The sequence below is a fragment of the Thamnophis sirtalis genome, unplaced genomic scaffold (genome assembly GCF_051295495.1).
Source record: "Thamnophis sirtalis isolate CommonGarterSnake01/CBP01778 unplaced genomic scaffold, rThaSir2_p1.2 scaffold_4, whole genome shotgun sequence".
Taxonomy (NCBI): Eukaryota; Metazoa; Chordata; class Lepidosauria; order Squamata; family Natricidae; genus Thamnophis; species Thamnophis sirtalis.
This window is the reverse complement of record NW_028261384.1, coordinates 74346079-74366605: the sequence shown is the minus strand read 5'-3', so window position 1 is coordinate 74366605 and position 20527 is coordinate 74346079. Positions and strand designations below refer to the sequence as shown.

At 38.6% G+C, this 20527-nt stretch overlaps 1 protein-coding gene across 6 annotated transcripts in view; it reads right to left on the bottom strand.

Annotated features, from left to right (window-relative positions):
• Nucleotides 1–20527, bottom strand: part of HECW1 (HECT, C2 and WW domain containing E3 ubiquitin protein ligase 1) — a 274097-nt gene that overhangs the window by 77770 nt on the left and 175800 nt on the right. For all 6 annotated transcript variants that reach the window (XM_087713122.1, XM_087713121.1, XM_087713124.1 and 3 more), the window contains 2 exons: nt 1719–1861; nt 449–549 (listed from right to left, as the gene is read on the bottom strand). In XM_087713122.1, the coding sequence (XP_087569248.1) occupies nt 449–549; nt 1719–1861 (244 nt within the window). The remainder of the gene's footprint in view (nt 1–448; nt 550–1718; nt 1862–20527) is intronic.

Here is a 20527-nt window from a genome sequence, read left to right as displayed (position 1 = left end):
GCAGAAAACTAGGAATTTCTTATGATCTATAATGCACATTTATGAGACAAAACTTTGCTTAAAAATTGCTTCATGATTAGTTTGAAAAGCCAAACACAGCATGTCATCAAATTATGACACAGAAAACTCCCTCAGTCTCTATCATCAATTTATCTTTTCAGGCCTGAGGAAAATAAAAGAAAATCAACTTCAGTTCCACATAGCCTATCAATCTGTTGATTCATTTCTTATTTGTTTGAAGAGTAAGGAAAATTTTCCTATTCCAATTCAAGTTACATGAATCAGAATTTGTGAATAGGCTAAATAAGGCCTAAGTGAAGCCAAGCCTACTTGATAAAGAAAAATACCTTGGGAAAATAGGAGGACGAAGGTGTGTTGATATGTTCAATGCCTTTAGTAATTTGTAAAAGGAATAAAGGTGGGAAATAAACAAATAAATAAATAATACCTGGATGAATTGAAGACGTTATCTCAAATCTAAACTGTAGCTGGCCACTGACATGTTCTGTTGGTAGTCTTCGTCCCAGTGTGTAGCTAACAACCCTGTCTCTATTGGAAAAAAAGTAAATAAAAAGTATTACATTTTTATATATGGTATACTTGTTGCAACTGCTTCATATACATTATTAATTAATAATCTTCATTAGACCTATTTGTAAAAAATCTGATGAAAGGACATCATAGGGCAATTATTAATTCTCAACTGAAATCTAAGTCCTAACACTTAAGTCTCCTGAACCTGTACCCCAAAAATGCAGATAAATTTGGTCAATACTAAGAGATGTAACATCAATATTTGTGCTGACAGTGAGTTACAGAGATCCAAAAGGATGAAAGAAGTAGTTTTGCCAAACCCAACAGTCTCATCTGTAGAAACATGGTTCAAGTAATCTTATTAACAGCCTTGTACCTAACATTTTTTTAGTCCAACAACACCAGTATAATTTCATTTTCAGAATTAATAGCTTCTATTATAGAAGTAAAGCATAGGCCATATTTTATAAATTGAAAAGCATATAATATTCTATGAACCGTTACGCACGAGATTCAATTGTGACTATTAATACAATATATCAGTGTTGTATAGAAGTGCAAGCCATTATATACTGCACAGTGAGGTGTGGTAAGGCCTTGATTGCTTTGTAAATGGATGAACATAACATAAGGTATCTCTGTCCTGTATATAGAACACCTAGAAACCACAGCTATGCTTGAAACCAAATTATATACATTTCTATTAATTATAATATGTACTAAAATATGTACTAACACTAACAAAACTGAATATATTATAAATGGCTATATAGTATATATGTAGAAATCGGAGAAGAGAAAGAAATGTTTGATTATGTTGCTTTTCTTAAGTAGATTGTTAGATTTAACATTCTAATTTAAGACAAAGAGAAGATAGAGTAAAACATAATGGATTTTCTTTTCATTGACATATTTGAAAGACTAGACTGTTATCTAGGCTATCATCTACATTATCATCTGAATTTATTGAAGATTCTATAGTAAGCAGAAGATTAGATGTCTTCTATGATTAACCAGACATAGATTATTTAAATTATTTAAAATGTTTATCCAAAATAAGGCAATTATTGGGATTAAATTATGGATCCCCCCTCCCCGATGGTGTAATTGCAATGGCAACCATCCCTCTCCTTTTGATTCTTATATATTCATAAAAAAGATAAAATTATGTTGAAAAGATTTACCCTATGGCATGTCTTTCTAGTAATCGTTGTACTGGCATGGAAAGCTTTCCCAGAAAACGCTTAATGATAGGTCGACTTTTTGCAAACTTGTCCTTCACCTCTATTTCTAGGACATCAGTGGGCAGAGAAACAAAGCTGAACAGCTGGAAAAGAAATAACACACAAAGGGAAAAATTACAGATGTTTTCCCTACCTTTCCTACTAAATATCTGGATATGTATCTGATTAGCCATATCTTCAGTAATTCCCAGATGAAATAATGGAAACCCTGAAGCCCATATGTAACTCATTGTTCTCTATCAGTTATTATATGTTGCTTTTAATTTGGGAATGTGTGTGTGTGTGTGTGACACACGCTGGTAATATTTCAAATTGAAACCCTCATTTCTCACTGTTTCTGTCTGCATCAGAAGTTCTGAGATTCCAGAAACTTTTTAACTTCCTGAACTTCACTAATACTATGTACATAAATGGCAACAAATGGCAGTAGGTGATTGCTGAGGCCTGGGATGAGTCAGTTAAAAACCTGGCCATAATGCTGTAGTGGGTTCTGGATCCCACTGCAACCGCTACGCTGCAACAGGGCCCGGTGTCCACCACATGCACGCGTGCAGCATGTGCACAGTGCTCGTATGCATACTTACCGCCCACGACGCTCCGGCTGCTCGATGGAGCGTCGTGTAGGCGCCATACATTCCGTGCGCGTGCACGAAAGCTCCGATTGGCTCAAATACAGGTAAGGAGGGCGGGCAGGCAGGCCCTCTGGAGCACGGTACCGGAACAGTACCTGGTGCTCCCAGTAGGCACCCGTATGCATGTACTGGGGTGTACCGGTCGTATCCCACCACTGCTATAGTCTAAGAAAGATGTAATTGCATATGAGAAAGAAAGGCAAAGAGATGCTGCTTAGAAAACAATCATAAGAGGGGGCATAGCCCACAGCTGGAGGCTCAGAAGAGTCCCTCCCTAGTTTCTTGCTCTAAAAAGGAGAGGGCAGGAAATTTATCTTCCCAGATTTGCAAAATTTTGTTAATGTAACAATAAAGTAAACTTGGCTTATCTGGTCATGTTTCTTCTTTGATCTACTTGGTAAGGTTTTAATAAACAACAAGATTTATTGTTATGACAAGATGTGTTGGGAACAATAAAAAAAATAGGTTTTCCCTTTGTGAAATTTTTATAATTTTTATTGGAGCAGTAAAAAATGAATTATTTTCTTTATCCTTTATTAAATATTTGGTCACTGTGTTTCTCTTATTATTATAATCTTTAGCCAAAGAACCAGAAGTTTTCTCAGGCTCTTTATAGAAGTATTCGGTTGGGCTATAAGTTTCTGCAATTTTTCCAACCATGAGCACATCTTGAATATATGGGAAATGTCAAAAATGCTGTTATCACAAAATATGGTACTACTTGAGAAGGGTTGCTCAGAGATGGGAACTGATGGTCTACAAACTAAGCAAAGACTGACAAGATACTAATATTTCAACATTCATAAAAAGGAACAAACAGCTACTTCATATAGCAGAAACCCTACTCTTCCTACATGGTTGCAATTTGATGCTATCTAATTCAGAATAAATTCCTTTCTTCACTGCAGTTGTTCACTAGACTTAGGCATTATTGGCTAAGATGGATGACAACTCAATACTTCCTCACATCACATTTATAGTTGCTTATTATTCATTATTTCTGATCAAATATTCCAATTGTTTTTAGCTATTGCAATATCTCATGTTGCATATTTGGTCATTTTTAAATAATTAAGAATTATATGGCATTCTTGAGTATACACCCAAGTTTTGTTCAATGACTAATTCATGCAAAGACCTTGAGTGAGTGATGCAGATGTGAATGCTTAATTTTGACATTAAAAATACTTTATAAGGTAAGCAAATTCTTTGGTTTCTTTCTTATGCCTCTTAGATTAGACCATTATTCATCATGTTAATTTGGACTTCAGGCTTTAACTTAAAAGTTTTTAAGTGGTAAGTGTTCTAACAAGCTAGTATTTATTTTTAAAAAATAGTTTATACAGTAAAACAATGTGGTTTTTAATCAAACCATATAGCATCTGGGATGATAGGAAATAGAAACAGAAACAGCAATTTGCACTAATAAACTGGAACTCGTGAGTAAGATATAGTAATAAACTCGTGAGTAAGATATAGAAAGAGACAAGACAAGGATCCCTCTTGTCATTACTATTTGTTTTAGTTTTGGAAGTGTAGAATAGAGACATAAGATGAGATGAGAGAATTGCTGGATGGAGGATTAAAAGGGAAACATACAAATTATGAGTGTTTGAAAAGAATAGAAATATTAATGGAAAAAAGTAAGAATAGGATTATTGGGCGGTAATAAAAAATCAAACCATAAATGAGGTACAAGCCAAGTGTAAAGATTATGGGATTTAACAGAACTATATGATGTTAAAAATGTTTCCTTTCTGAAAGATTTAATTACTCTGGACTTAGACTGTGAAGTAAATTTCACTGACAAAATTCCAGTTGCATTTCAGAGATTTATCAGAGATTCATTTGTCATCCTCTAGTTTTCTATGAGGAAATATAGAATACAACAAGGTAATATTAGTACTCGTAGTTTGTGCTTCTGTACTATTTGAAAACATCAATTGTGCAAATCCCTTCTGAGACATCTCTATGTCCCTTTTTTTTCCTTCTGTGGGCTGAGATACCTTTTGCAAGATAGTTGTCTAATCTGCAGTTCTTCTTCCTGTTTCCCAAGGTCATTGCCACATATTATTTCAAAATGGCATTTCTCCAATTATACCTATTAAAAAAATTCTGAAGCCAGAACGGTATACACTTCATTTCTCCTATTTCAATAATACAGAAATATAACATGCTTGTCAAAGACATAAGTATGTGCACAGGGGAAATTTAATTGGGAAAAACATATTGGCAAATTTGGTGCCATTTCCAAAACATTTGCACCAAGAATCATTCTAACTTGATCAATCTATTTATGGATAAAGTACTTGCTAATAAAAGAAAGAAATGAATATTGATCTTATGCTTGATCTTATTGTGACTGATGTAAATTGATTTGCAACTATGCAATAGAACTATTAAAGAAATAAAACAGAAATTTCAGGCAAATTGAAGTTTCAAAAACTCATTTTCCTTTCCTGATGAATGCATACCATAAGGCAATTTCAGAATGCACACCATAAGGCAATTTCCATTAATTTTGTCAATATTCTAAAACTTCTTGCTGAAGAAATTTGTTTTGCAGCAAACAACTCTATTGTCTAAGTCTATAAAAGTGCCAACAAGGGAAGTATTCTACTTAAATATCTGTTTGATTCAATAAACACCATATATTTACGTATTAAAAATGGAATACATTTTATAACATTATATGGATTGGTTGACATTATTGTTTTGCAGGCAAGACAAATATGTATAGATACAGCTAATAAACCTTTAATGTATTCAACATTAACAGCTCCACAACTGGAATTTTAAGTCATTGTGAACCTTTATTCATAAAATTATTCTATTGATGCTACTATCAAAAGTGAGATCCTCACAAATAGTTCTTGACTTGCAATTACTTGTTGGCCATACAGATACAAAGACAGCCAAGGAAATAATTGAATTCTGAGAAATGTCAGTCAATAGGAATGCTGATTTGCCACCATCTTTTTTTTTTTTTGGAATTTTTTTTATTGTTTTAATTAAACAAAAACACACAAAAAAAGAATAATCTTTCATTATATCTTGTAGAAAGCGTATTGATTGGTTACAAATACATTCCATGCGTTTCTTCCACAATCCTTACATATACTTCATTCAAATCGAGTTGTACATTTTAAGTCAAGAAAGAAAAATTAGATATTTTACTATCCCTGTACCACAATTCTCATTTAATTACCATTATTTAAACATGTTTTTATCTAGAATTATTTGTATTTAAAGACACAACCACCTATTGGCATTCATTTGCAGTTTCTATTTCATTTTCATTTTCATTTTATACAATCACTTATATACTGTGCGTAACAAAAAAACAAAGAGAAAAAAAAAAAAAAACCCAACATAACACTTCAATCCCCCATACACCCTCGCTTCTCCCCCTCCAACTTTCATTTCACCCCTCCAGCATTCCCCTCTTCTACTTCCCTTCCCCCTCAGACATCTCCCCCTCCCTCCATCTCACCCTCCTTACATTCCCTCTCACTCCCTCTTTACTTCTCCCTCCTCTTTCCCTCTTCTCCTCGCTTTGGTGTATCCATCAGTTTGTTTTTTTTTAAAAAAAAATAAAAGAGAAAAAGAAAAAAAAAAGGAAAACGAGCCGCAGTATACAAGTGAATTCTTATTGTTCTAAGAATTGAAACTGTAATTCCACCCTCCCCCCTCCCCCCTATAATCCCCCCTCCCTAGCACCCTTACAGCTTCGCAGGTCCCATACCCGGCATAGTTCTTTAACAAGCATTTGAGTATAATAAGGCCAGCTAACTTTAAAATTAAAAAAATAAAAGAAAAGAAAAGCCAAAAAATAAAGAGAATAATAAAAAATAAAGAAGAAAAAAAAAAGCACACACACACCCAAAAAGAAAGGAGAAACAGAGAAGGGTCAATAAACCCACTACGTTAACACAGCTTCCCATTATCTGTAAATCTTAAACAATGTAGCTCATTCCAAATTTCGATTATTTTACTACTTGCAGGGTTTCAAACTGTATTAGAGCCAGGTAAGTTGATCAATTAGGATTCCCCAACTAAAAGTCTCATTGCTTTGTCTATCTATTCAAACCTTTAATTTATCTCTTTTTTATCCGAATATCCAAACCTTTCTATAAAACCATTAAACTCAAGTACTTCTTTCATTTTTCATTTCCAACACCTCCCTTTCTATCCTTACCCACCTCCACATGTAAATTTTTTACCTTCCACCCTGCCTTTATCCATGTCCATATATATATTTTATCCGCGTCCATTGCTCCTCCCATATTTACTCCTCTTTCCTGAAGACTCTCCGACCAATCTTTCTTGACCTTATATTGAAATAGCAACTCAAACAAACATCAGCTTGCATTCTAGCCCCAAGTAGTCTAATTAAGCTTTCGCTACCCTTCCCTCTCCCACGCGCCTCCCAACTCCGTTCGTCCCAGACCACAACTCAAAAAGATCGCAATCTCCGCTCTCCTCGCCTAGGAAAATAATTCATGCGCGATTTGAGTTAGAATTCAGACAAATCTTATATACAATATGTGTCCACAATCAGCAACGCTTCTTTCAGTCTCCATGTCTCATCATCAATATACCACTTTTCCATTTTATCCCAGACGGAAATCATAAAGCTTTAAGAACATCGCTTAGTCTTTATTCTTTAGTCTTCTGCCCTTCCGGAAGAGGAAAGCAACACCCTCCGCCTTGTAGCCACGTGTCTCGCTGTTTGTCTTCTCCTTCTCCTTGTCTCTCTCCAGGTCCGGATGAATCAGGAAGTCCCGCCTTCAGGGTCTCGTAGTAAAATTCTCGGGCTTCACAGACAGAATTAATGCGGTGTTTTTGGTTGCCAAATGTAACTGTAATACCAGCTGGGACTTCCCATTTGTATGGAATCTGAGAATTTCTGAGTTCTTCGGTTAAGAAAGCGTACTCTCTCCTTGTTCTTAATATTTGAAATGGTATCTCTTTAAAAACAATCAAGTCCTGCCCATCAATTCTCAACCTCTTTCCGTAAAGCCTCTGTATTATCTCATTTCTGGATTCCCTTGTAGTAAAGTATATTATTATGTCCCTCGGAAGCTGTCGCTGTTTTACTACCCACGAATTCTGGCGGTAAATTTTTTGAATCTGCCAATCAAAGTTAAATCCCGGACTTCCCACCAAGCGGCTGAAAGCCTCAAAGAAGATCTGTTTCAAATTCTCCTGTTGGTTTTCACGCAGTCCTCTAACTCTTATAGCAAAGGCAGTCTTATTATAATTTATCATGACAAGTTCTTTTTGAGCAGTTTCAATTTCCTGTTGTAACGTTTGAATTTTGGATATCAAATTAAGGTTAGTTTCTTCCAAAAGTTCCAATTTGTCCTCCGTTTCAGCAATATAATCTGTCATGACTGTCATTACTCCGATCATATCCTGCTTTGCCTGAGCAATTTTAGCATCAAATTGATCACATAAATCCGATATCAGTTGATTAATTTCCTGTCTGAAATCATTAAGCGTTTTGAGAAGAAATTCTTGTGTTAGCAAATCTCCCGTGGAGGGTGTAGGAGACAAGGGTAGCGGCTTCATAGCAGTTTTTGGAGATATGTTATTAAGGAAGCGCTTCTGTTTAGATTTGGGAGCCATTCCAGAGTAAAAATAAAAGACAAGCAATCAAGCGAGCCAAAAATCAAAGTCTCTGCTCCCCTCAGTTAATCTTTTAGCAATTAGTACGGAGAAGCCTTCAGGAGGGTAGGGCTAACTAAGTACGTCACATCAAACACAAAAGCTACGAGATCGCCATCTTGTGACGCAGCTAAAAAAGAAAGGGAGCCTTTTGCGAAGTTGAAGCTGGTATTTTAAATAGTAATGGAAGAAATTCCTCAGGAATGGTCCCCGCCCGGATTAACATTTAAATAGCTTAGCTTTGTCCTGGGGGGGGGGGGCAATCTGCCTAGGGCTGCAAAAAAGGCAGCGCGGAAAACTGGCCGGAGTAAAGGCTCAGCTAATGTTGAACCTCTTCTCCATTCACAGCAAAAAAAAAAGCTATGAATTACAAAGAGATCCTAACGACTGACCTTCTCCCTGCCCCTTTCTGCCAGAAAGGGGAGATATCTATAGATCTTATAAGATATACGAACCAGAGTCCTGGCAGGAGCTTCGTTGAGCTCCCGACGGCGGCAGGCTCCACCCCCCGAAGCCAGGGAACATCCCATTTGCAGTTTCAATAAACCTCCAATAATGTTATACCTTTATAACATATTCTAAAACAAGATAGCTAAGTAAGATATCTAAGCATTTCTCCCCCCCATAACACACCTGTATGTATCATTAAATATTATCCATTAACATTTACTGTTTATCTCACCTCTCCTCTCCATAGGCCCACACAAGATTATACCTTTGTAGCCATCTTTAAACAATGATTTATTAATAAGATTTATGTCTTTTCCCTCAATCCCAAATTAGTTAATTACGTGTTAAGAAAATAAACGTTAATCATCTAAGACTAAGGTGACCAGATTTTCAGATTGGTAAAGAGGGACACCTTTTACCGGGGGGAGGGGGGGCTTGATTAAAAATTTTATACGGAGCAACAAAAATTTTCATACAACGCAAAAATAGTATTGTAATATTTTTTTTATTTCAACATAACTACAATTTACAAATATAAATTGTAACTGTTGCCAAACATCAAAATTTTGATCACGTGACCATGAGGATGCTGCAATGGTTGCTAAGTGTGAAAATGGTCGCTAAGTGTGAAAAATGGTCATCAGTCACTTTTTTCAATGCCATTGTAACTTTGGTCACTATTCCACCTTTCTTGCCACAGTTCTTAAGTGAGTAACTGCAGCTGATAAGTTAGTAACATAAGTGAATCTGGTTTCCCCATTTGACTTTGTCAAAAGGTCACAAAAGGCAATTAAAATGACCCCAGGACACTGAAACCATCATAAATACGAATCTGTTGCCAAACATCAAAATTTTGATTGCGTGATCATGAGGATGCTGCAACGGTCTCTAAGTGTGAAAATGGTCGCTAAGTGTGAAAATGGTCGCTAAGTGTGAAAAATGGTCATTAGTCAGTTTTTTCAATGCCATTGTAACTTTGGTCACTATACCACCTTTCTTGCCACAGTTTTTAAGTGAATAACTGCAGCTGGTATTTTGTATTTTGGATAGAATCTTTTTTTAAATAGTCTAAGACAATTTAAAAAAAGAATCCACATGGAATAAATTGAAGTAAAACATTTCAAACTATTCCACACAGAAAAAATTGAAGTAAAACTATTTTTAAAAATTCTATGCACAATATATTTCAAAGTATTGTGCATAGAATTTTAAAAAATGGTTTCCCCTCAATTTATTTTGGATAGAATCTTTTTTTAAATAGTCTAAGACAATTTAAAAAAAGAATCCACACAGAATAAAACTATTTAAAAAAATCCTATGCACAATAAATAAAATATTATTTTAAAATACATTAAAAAAATAAAAGAAAAAAACCCAGCTCACTTACCAGCAGGCAGGCACTCCAAGTCAATCAAGAATGATGTAGAAGATGTTAATACAAAGAACTGAGCAAATTAAAATGGTGAAATTAGTCAGGGAAATATTTTTCAAAGAAACTTTGCCACCATTTTTTCTACACGAGCCGACCTCCAACCTCCGTGCCCTCCCCTCTGGAAAATCCAGGAAGGAACACTCGTGACTCTAACCAAGTATTTCCTGGAGCTCTATGGTACTGGGTCATCTTTTCTTATAAAAGGAAGTAAAATGGGCGGCGGGGGGGTCCGTTTTCTTGCTTTAACATTTTATCTTCAATGAAAGTACTGAGACATAGAGAGGGTTTAGACAGAGTGTCTTTTTTCTTGCCCTGGTTAGGATTTCTTAAGCAAATCCACTGGGCTTTCAACATGAAGCCAGAAAATCGGGACTTTTTAAAAACGCCCCGGGACACAGGACAAATTGTTATAAATCGCGATTGTCCCGCCAAAATCGGGACGTCTGGTCACCTTATCTAAGACAATCTAAGAGATATTAACATTTCTACTTAATAATCACCAAAAGCATGCATTAGCATTTCCTTATTTATATCACATCTCTTCTCCTCTGCCTCAAATTATTTATATCTTCATAACAAGATCTAGACACAAATTTGTAAGATTTGTGCATTTTTTCGCCAGATCCCAAATTACAATTTATGGCCCTGTTATTTATCCTAATTAAGGCTATCATTTCAGTATTGGTATCATAGTAAATTATATGTTAACAAATAAATATTCAAATAATAATCTAGAACAGTCTATAAAGTACTATTAATCATCAATAATTAACTAGCTTTTTTTCATCAACTAGCATTATTAACCAGTGTCTTTCCAGTAACAAAATGGACTTTTCCCTCTCACCAGCTGTTGTGTCAATTCTCTTTTCAGAACCTTTCCAGGGTTTAAGACTTCTCTCCGCACTTTGTAGCTTAAAAGATCTCTCATGTAGTTTCGTTGCTCTTAGATTGTTATCCATTATCTTATCCATTAATAAGTTCATCTATCTTCTTATCTTTGTTTTCTATATTTTCATTTGCTTCTTTAATTTCTGGGGCTCCAACCCCATCATCTTTTTTGTGATACCACACAGGGTATCCCCTTTCTTATCAAATCTCTCAAGTCCTTCTAAGATGTTTTGAAGTCAAGCCAAAATGTTTTGAATTATCAAGTTTTCTTCATCTGAGTATTGATCCATTTTTTAGAGTAAAAAGAAATATAAAAAAAAAGAGGAAATTGGTAATTTCTGCCACTCTAGCCTGTCAAATTTTTTTAAAGAGTATATCTATTTTTATTTTAAATCTTAAACACGAGTTCTTTTGTAGTTTTCAAAAAAGAAGGGTTCTTATCTTTTTCTTTCCTTTTCCAACTCTTGCCAAAATATTTTCCACAAGCACCAGCAGTACACAATTTGTGACCTTGAGTCTTTATCAGGTTTTAAAAACAAGTTCCAAACCCTTCTGTTGCAAAGTCAGTGTAGTCAAATAGAAATGAACAAAGGATACATTGTTACAACAAAAAGAAAAAAACTTCAGACTTAGACTTCCAAGTGGCAGATTCAACTATTTTTAAAAACTTTTTCCTTAAGTATCTTTAATATAATATTATAACAAGTAGAAGAATTTTATTAAAATAAAAAAAGTTTTAGTTTAAGCCAAGTAGTTTAAGTAGTAAAAAGAAATAAAGGAAAAAAGATCAGTCCATTCAACTCAAGCGGAGAAACAGGAAACGTTGCAATCACTTCAATCCACAAAACATTGTTACAGGCAAGGGTGAAAAACTTTCTAAGGCAGTCCAACAGGGATTAAATTCACCGGTTTGTTCTTAGTTAAGGGACCAATTTAGCTTAAGAAAACAGTTTCTTAGGGCAATCTTCTAAAAGAAAAGAAAAGCCTCACCAGATGGAAAACTTTCACTTCTCTTTCTTTCCGGAGCCGTCTCCAACTATGTCAGCCTGGGGGCTGCCTGTTTGCCGCCGGTTGGAAGTGCTTCCCTTGAGTCTATCAGGGACTTTGCGGTGTCCCTGTGGCCAGCAAGGTCTTGTCTTCCCAGTCACTGTCTCTTCGGGACGGTTTAGGTCCTGCTGGACCGTCCAGGGGCAAAAGTGTCATCGGTGGACTGGGACTGTCGAGTCCGCATGATGTAATGTTGCGACGTTGGCTCCTCCTCTCTCAATTTGCCATCATCTCATTGGGTACTTAGGAATCAGTGACGTGCAGTGAGGTTTATGGCTGGTAAGACAAGCGGGCAAAAGCTGCCCTGCTGCCCCGGCGCTATGTCCGACATAGAGGCGGGACGCCTCTATGTCGGACATAGCGGCAGGGCGGCTTTTGCCCACTTTCAAGAAAGCTTTCTTGAAAGCGGGCAAAAGCCACCCTGCCTCCCCGGTGCTATGTCGGACATAGCGCTCGGGCGTCCAAAAGCCCTGCCGCTATGTCCAAAAGCCCTGCCGCTATGTCCGACATAGAGGCGTCCCATAGTGCCGGAGCATCCAAAAGCCCTGCCACTATGTCCAAAAGCCCTGCCGCTATGTCCAAAAGTCCTGCCACTATGTCCGACATAAAAAAGCAGAGGTGGGTAAAACACACACACACACACACACAAATTACTTACAATAATACAATTACTTACAAATTTCATTAATTTTGAATACCTCCCCCTCCCTCCGACCCACATACCTTTTCCAGCTGTTTCACAGAGGATTTCAACTCTGCTTTTGTCTGCCATGATGAAAATATAAAAATGTAAAAGGAAAAAGGCAAGAGCTGCTGAGGTCAGGCTGGGTTAGCTGCTGCCAGAGTCCCCAATGGATGACTCTGCTTAACTGTTTAAAAAAGCCTCTAAAAAAACGCCCTCTCATCTACATAAGGAATTTTTTGACTTTTAGCTCTTGCCTAATTCTGCTAGAGTGATCATAAAGATAGACTAAATGAGGCATGTGGTTCTCCCACCTCCTTCTGTAGAGGGCACTTTTTTAGAGGCTTTTTTAAATACTTAAGCACTAAGCACAGTCATCCACTGTGGCAGCAACTACTTCAGCCTTTTTCCTTTTACATTTTTTTTTCTTTTCATGATGACAGTGGTGAGGCCCTGCCTTCCCTGCCTGCACATCACTGTTAGGAACTGAGGCTTGGCAGCACAAGGAAACAACAGCCAATCACCAGTCGTCAACAGAGAAGAGAGAAGTTCCCTGAAGATGGGCTTCAGCAGGAGTCCAAAAGCTTAGAAGAGTAAATCTCTGCTCCTAGTGACTGATCCAGATTTGATCTTGTTTAGCAACCATTTGAAATTACAGCAACATTGAAAAAAGTAATTTACAACTAGTCCTTGCACTTACTACCAGTACCAATACACCTGGAAACTGGAATGAATTTGCAACAATTACAATGTCCCGGAGTCAGGTGGTCACCATTTGGTACCTTTCCACCTAGTTTCCAAAAAATAGAGTCAATAGGAGAATCTGGATTTGCTGAAGGCTACATTATTCACTTAGCAATTGAAGTGATTTGCTTAACAACTGTGTCAGAAAATGACTTAATATTGGGTGTGGCTCACCCTTAATATTGGGTGAGAACAACATAAATTCTGTTCTCAGTTGTAGTGGTAAGTTGAGGAATACCTATCTAGAAATAGTATAGTCTCCTAATGAGAGTTGATTGATCTTAATGGCAATAGATAATTCTTAATTTAAAAAGAAAGCAATAAGTTAACCATAGTGATAAACTTGTAGTGTGAAAGAATTAGTAATTTGATCAGGCCTGGTAGGCTTGAAAAAAAAAGCCAGACATTTCTGGATTCAAATGCATACTTTATGATGATAGAAACATTTTTAAAGATCAACTGAAACAGAATTTTTCTTGCTGGGATTTATTGAAAGAAAAGAACAATGGAAGAAAAAGATCCATGGCAAAAATCATATTTTTATATTACTGCTAATATAAACTATTACTGCTAATTAAGACTAATATACATCCAAAAATGGAAGGACACTGAAATGCCCCTGACAGAGGAATGGTTGGTGACAAACAGATGAGGAAATTAACTTGTTTGATTAAAGGAAGACCAATAACTATACTTATCAATATCTGACAATCCCTTGTGGATTTTTTGCTTTAAAAAAATAGAAAAAAACTTGTGATTTATGTGTTTGAAGATTAGAAAGGATAGTTTATGGAAAGAAGGAAATTATGATGTAACCTTAGAATGAGAAGCTAAAATATAAATGTGTAACTGCTGTCAAAAAAATTGGAAACAACTTCTTTACAATCCCTTCCTTTCCTATTTTTTTAATTTTTTTGTTTCTTAATCATAATTCTTTTTTTCTTTTTTCTTTTCTATTATTAGAATTGTTTTTATCTTGTTAGAAATATTTTCAAATATTTTCTAACACATTTCTAATGATATTAATTTCTAGTTACTGTCTTAACAGTACTGTCTTTAGAATTTTGCTACTCTAAAGTTAAGATTTCACATTATTTAATGATCTTCCATTGTCTGACTTTTTAGCTTTCATAGTTTCCTCACTTTTTCTTTCTGCTGTTATTTTCCTCAATGGCATATTATTCTTGATTGATATATTTCCTTGTCCTTTTATATTGAGGTTCAAAGTCTGTGTTCAACTAGTGTCTGTATTTTATTACACAGACATTTGTATGACTCTCACATCATTATTTTTTTCTTCCTTTGAATCATGTCCAAAATTTCCTTCAATTTTCTTGGCAAGTTTTTTCAGAATGGTTTGTCATTCATAAGGCTGAGAGAAAATCACTGGCCAAGATCACTCAATTGTCTTTGTATCTAAGGCTGGAGTTAAACTCACATTCACCCAGTTTCTAGTTCAATGTCTTAAATACTACACTATTCAATTTTACTATTTTGCAAGGCACCCAGGGCACCTACAGGGAACCCAGGACAGTTTTACACCTTTTTGATACTTTTAGATACTGCTACAATGTTGCCCTGTCTGGTGAAGCAGTGATCAAAATGGGTTGGATGATAATTTGTGCCATAAACAAGTAGGGTTTATTAGCACTTACTTCACCATTTTATAGTGTTCCATAATTTGATATAGATTTCTGTTGTGACTCAGCAGAAGCTTGCTGTGAGTTGCGCCGGGATGCAGGACTAATGAGCAGCTGTTGCTCGTTAGGGTCGTCTTCTGCAGATAAAAGACAGATGGTGCCACGCCTTAGTGGCAGAAGTCAACATTCGTGCTTCGTGGTTCGTCGTATATGGTTCATCGTTTCGAGATTCAAAGAGGCACTTGGATAAGTGATTTGCTTTCTGTAAACCTGATTCAAAGAGGCACTTGGATAAGTGATTTGCTTTCTGTAAACCTGGTTTGCTGCAAGAGCTTTTTGTTTTTGCTTTTGCTGTGTAATTTTTTGCCAGAGACTTTATCTATGTTTATTTTTGGGCTCGCAGCCAGCTTGAGCCAGGACTGATAAAGATATTTCCTTTGAAGTTCTGTCTGACTGTCATTTGTGAACGAAAGAAGAGGGGGGGTCAGAACAGATTTCCATCTGCAATAAACATATTTCAGGTCAAATTTTGCAGACCTAACTGTCCTCTTTAATTTTTTTAATTTAAACCATATATTTGACACTACTAATTCATGGTCCATGTATAAAATGACCAGATTTTAAAATTGGTAATGCGGGACACCATTGACCGGGGGGGGGGAATTGAAGGGGTGCCCAATACATAGCCCAGCGTGCCTAGGTCCTTCTTCTCACCTGGCCTCATCTTCACCCTCTGGCCTCCCAAAGCCTTCCAGCCGAGCACTAGCAGGAGTCGCGGGGCGGGCTGGCCAAGCAGCCTCACACGCAGCTCGCCTCGCCGCCTGATGGAGGCTGCCCTGCTGCTGGCACTGCTGTGCCTCTGCTCTGCCGCCGAAGATGCCAGTGCCACCCCCCTTGCCAGCTCTTCCCGCCTGGATGCTCACTGCCCAGGAGCCACCCGAAGCCTTCCAGCCCACCCGAGGTGAGTCGCCCGCAGTGCAGCCGGTGGTGGGCAGGAAGGCTTTGGGTGGCTCCAGGGCGGCGGGCATCCGGGCGGAAAGAGCAGACAAGGGGGTGGCAGTGGCATCTTTGGCAGCAAAGCAGAGGCACAGTAGCGCCAGCAGCCGGGCAGCCTCCAGCCCCGCAGGCTGCCCTCCCGGCGCACAGCCACTATAGGCTAAAATCAACATATACTCCAAACCCACAGCGCTACTCCTTGGAAGTCTTCTGCTGAGACGCCCCCGAGTGGGGCGCTGAAATTTGGAGGGTGAAGGAGAAGAAGAGAAAGGTCAGCCAGGACGCAGCAGCCTCCAATTCCCAGGACCTGCACAAGGAGGCTCCGATACCTTTTCCCTGCGCCAAAAACGCTCCGGCCTCTTTCAAAGGGAGAAGCTGGCTCAGATTAGGGAAGATTAGGGCTAGACTCTGCTGAGCGCTGCTGCGTTCTGACACCTAAGAGAGGCTTGCAAACAAGCCCACGGGTCGGGAGAAGTCCTGCCGCTCCGAAACTCGTGGAGGATGCAGCTTAGCAACCCATCATCCACTGCTTGGTGTTTTGTAGTGAAAGGAAGAGAGGCCTCCGCCCCGAATGGCATACAGTTGCGTGGGGATGCAGGCCTCTCCTGGCTCTCGTGTAGGAGGTTTGGGGAGGCCAGCCCTCTCTCTACACGCAAAGGAAGGTGGTTTCACATGATATTTCCCTTGCTTTAACCTCCACCCTCTCTTTCTCCAACCTTCCCGTGAACCTGGCTTCCTTCGCGGGGCCTCCAGAGATGTTTTTTTTTCTCCAGCCGGTTGCAGAACAGGCGCCGTGTCTGTTCTAAGCCCCGGCAGAGAAATTTTGTGGTGAAGAACGCGGGATGTGCAAAGCAGGACTTGAGGCTGCAGCTTCCCAGTCGGGAGAAACCTGTGCGCCTGAGTGCCTCGACCCCCAGACAGAAACACACAAACAGAAACATAAGCAGCCCCCCCCCGCAGCTGGCGATCAAGTCACGTTTCCTGGCCTTAAACCAGACCTCAAGCTGAGAACCTGAGCAGAAAAACTCCCCACCTCCCACTCCCCTCCCCACACCAAAAACTTCCCAGCCAGGAAGGCGCAACCTTGCACTATGTCTTGTCCCCCCCCGGCGCCCCCCCAATGCTCTTCACAGCAAGTCTTGTGCAAGGACAGCCCCGCAAGTGGAGCCTTTCGGTTGCTCCCTCGGTCTCTGGGTTGCAAAACGACTAGAGGAGAGGGAACCATCCTGCAATTCCTTGGCGGCGGCGGTGGCAGTGGCTGCCACGAGACCTCCTCCTCCTCAGCCACCGCCATCTTGGCTCACCCCTCCCTCCCAACCCCCTTCCTCTGGCTTCTCTCAGGCCCCACCCTGCTCTTCTCTTGCCCTCGCACAGCAGGTCCTGGCAGTACCACCAACACCCTTTTGTCCACTCACCCATGGCAAGCGCTTAGAATTTCTCCCGTCCACCCATCCAGGGGGCTCTCACCCTTTGTTAACTCTCTGAAGAGGGAACGGTGGGAATGAATTCCATTTGGAAGCGCAGGAACTTGATTCGACGTAGGAGAATTCACCACACCCCTTCCAGGACCGTACAGCAGCAATCAAGCAAACAAAGGGGACGCTTCGTGGGGGCGGGGTGGGTGGGAAAAGAGCCGGAGAGGCCCGCCAGCCAATAGGGATGCAAAAGGGGAAGGGTGTGGCCCCGAGCAACCAGCCAATGGGAGGGAGCAGCTCAGGCGGCCTCTAATGGAAACTCTCAGCTAGCATAGTGAGAAGTCACTGGTGGATTTCTCAAAATCTTTGGAGTGAAACTGAGATACTACTTGTCGTGTATTCTTTCCAAAAATTGGGACTTTTTAAAAACGCCGCGGGATGCGGGACAAATTGTGAGAAATTGGCACTGTCACCTTATCATGCAGTAGTGAAATTAAATTTTGGTTTGCTACTGGTTCTGTGGCATGGCTTGGTGGACATGGCAGGGGAAGGATACTGCGAAATTCTCATTCCCTTCCCACTCCTAAGGGAAGGATATTGCAAAATCTTCATTCCCATCTCACTCTGGGGCCAGCCAGAGGTGGTATTTGCCAATTCTCCAAACTACTTAAAATTTCCGCAACCAGTTCTCCAGAAACTATCAGAACCTGCTGAATTTCACATCTGGGTCCATGCCCTAGTCTATCCCTGGAAAAATCCTGCTTGAATTGGCTATAGTCTCCAATATTTTATTTTTCCTATTGCATTTGATGCTGATGATATTCATTTGTAGAATCTGTATTTATGTTAATTGAAGCAGCTTTTGACAATGAACAAAGAATTATAAGTTCTTGTGGGGGAGGGGGAAAGTAGCACCACCTACCGGAATAAAAGGCGATATGACTGCCAGTTATGCCTTTATAGAAGACGTGCTAAGCCATATTGCTTCAAGTGCAAGAGAATAATTGACAGATCATGCCTTTCAAGATTATTTGCTTGACAAAAATATTGTTTCCATATAGATCTAAGCAGACTTTCTTGTGAACAGCAGCTAAGAAACAGCAGGACCTTCTCTATTCTGGTTGGGAGAAGCAGTGATAGTTATCTCAGGATTTATTTCCCGATTTCTCGCAATTTGTCCCGCATCCCGCGTGTTTTAAAAAAACTCCCGATTTTTGGAAAGAATGCACGACAAATAGTATTTCAGTTTCACTCCAAAGATTTTGAGAAATCCACCGGTGACTTCTCACTATGCTAGATGGCAACTTAGGAAATAAAACTGATGGAAACCACAGATTACTAGTTACATATTCAACCTATTTGGAAAAATGACTACTGATGGCCCAGAAGTTATTCAGAAACCTTAGTAAGGACAGGAAAAGGAGTAGCAGATTAATCAACCAGTAGACCAGGTCATCTGCACTTTAAATTTCTAGGCCACCAGACTATTTGAAGAGGATCTCAGTGTTTACTTTCCAACCAAATACCAATTATCAGCAATTGTGTGGTAGAAGGAAGAACTGAATAACCTAGAATGTCAGAACCATTACCACCTCCTTTTCAAAAGATTGAACTGATTTTCATTCAGTGGTAAGTACATTATACTATATGTCCCTTGGAATAACTGCTGGAGTAAAAACACAACAGCCTCTGCAACTGACAGTGCGGAAGAACATTGTATCTATCCAAGAGATATCAGATATCTCATATTCAATTTATTTTAGAGGAATAACAGTGGTAGTCTACAGGATAAGAGAATAGAAAAGAAAACGAGTTTCCTGGTTTTATGGTAATTCTAGAACACTACTTGACTAGAAATGAGAAAAAACAGAGCAGGGAATGAAAGGCCAAGAGGTCTTGGGCTATCATGAGAAATATGTAGCAGCTCACTGGGACCATGAAAAAGCTGATTTCATGAAGGTCTAGAAGAAATTGAAGGATGACAAGATTCAGAATTGATCTTAAATAAGACAATCTTCAAGGACAACTGAGCCTGGAACTACCCAACTACCTTTGTGAATCTGAAATTGAAGCAGAAAATGGATTCAGTTCCAATCCTGAATTTACAATGAGATGTCTGGAATTGAGAATGATGCCTGATGTCATAAATTAATTAATGTTCCCTTCAACATTAAATCTGTTTTGAAAAGGATCTAACAAAGACAGGATTATAGGGATTGATAAACACAACAATGACAGAACCACCACCAGCAGTCTTGAGTGATAACAAGGTGAGGGATTTAGGGCTGTAGGGAGTTAGTACAAAGGAATAATTGGGCTTGCATTTTTCCTTTTCATCTTCTCCCCCTCCCTTTTTTAAAAAAATAAATAAAACAATAGTCTTCTTAGAAGGTTCTGATCATTATTGTGAGCAATTTCCTTGGTGTCAGTGATGGCTTGGTCAATTTCCTCTAATAAGTGAGGATCTGAAATAACTTTGAGAATGTGTGAGCCTCCTGACAAATGTTGCAATATGGTAAAAATTTGGAAGATAATGAGTGAACTATACAACTACAGAATATACTGCTCTTCGAGTGGCTAACCACTAAATGAACAATAGCAATGCAGTTCTTAATAGAGAATAGCTAGGTACTGAAAAGTCTGATCAGTGGCATTTTTGAAGACTAAAAAGACAAATCAGAAATACAGGACAAACGTTCTTGGTATCTTCAACATGGAGTCTCTAAGATCAAACTCAATTTAGTTTACAGAAAAGGGATAAGAAATACAGTGCAAAGAAAATCTCATTTGACTTAATGTGTCCAAATGTGGTTAAGAGTTCACATCCAAGCCTTCATTGTGGTGATAAAAGAAGTGGAATGTCTATGATTGTTCGCTATTATTGAATCCATTGATTACTGTTGCTTGAAAAATTTGAGGAATCTAAAAATAAAATGTTTATATTCCTCCAATTCCTTTAGATGTACAATACATTTTAGATGTCCAATCCTTCTCATGTTTGATAAGATTTGACATTTGCCAGGCAAGCTCAACAGTGATGACAGATGTATCATCTTGCTACATTATTTGGGATAGTTTGGGGCCTGTGTATCCTGAGTGATTTGCAATGTAAGCTCTGCCAGTTAGATCCTTGTCTCATTTGATAACTGAATA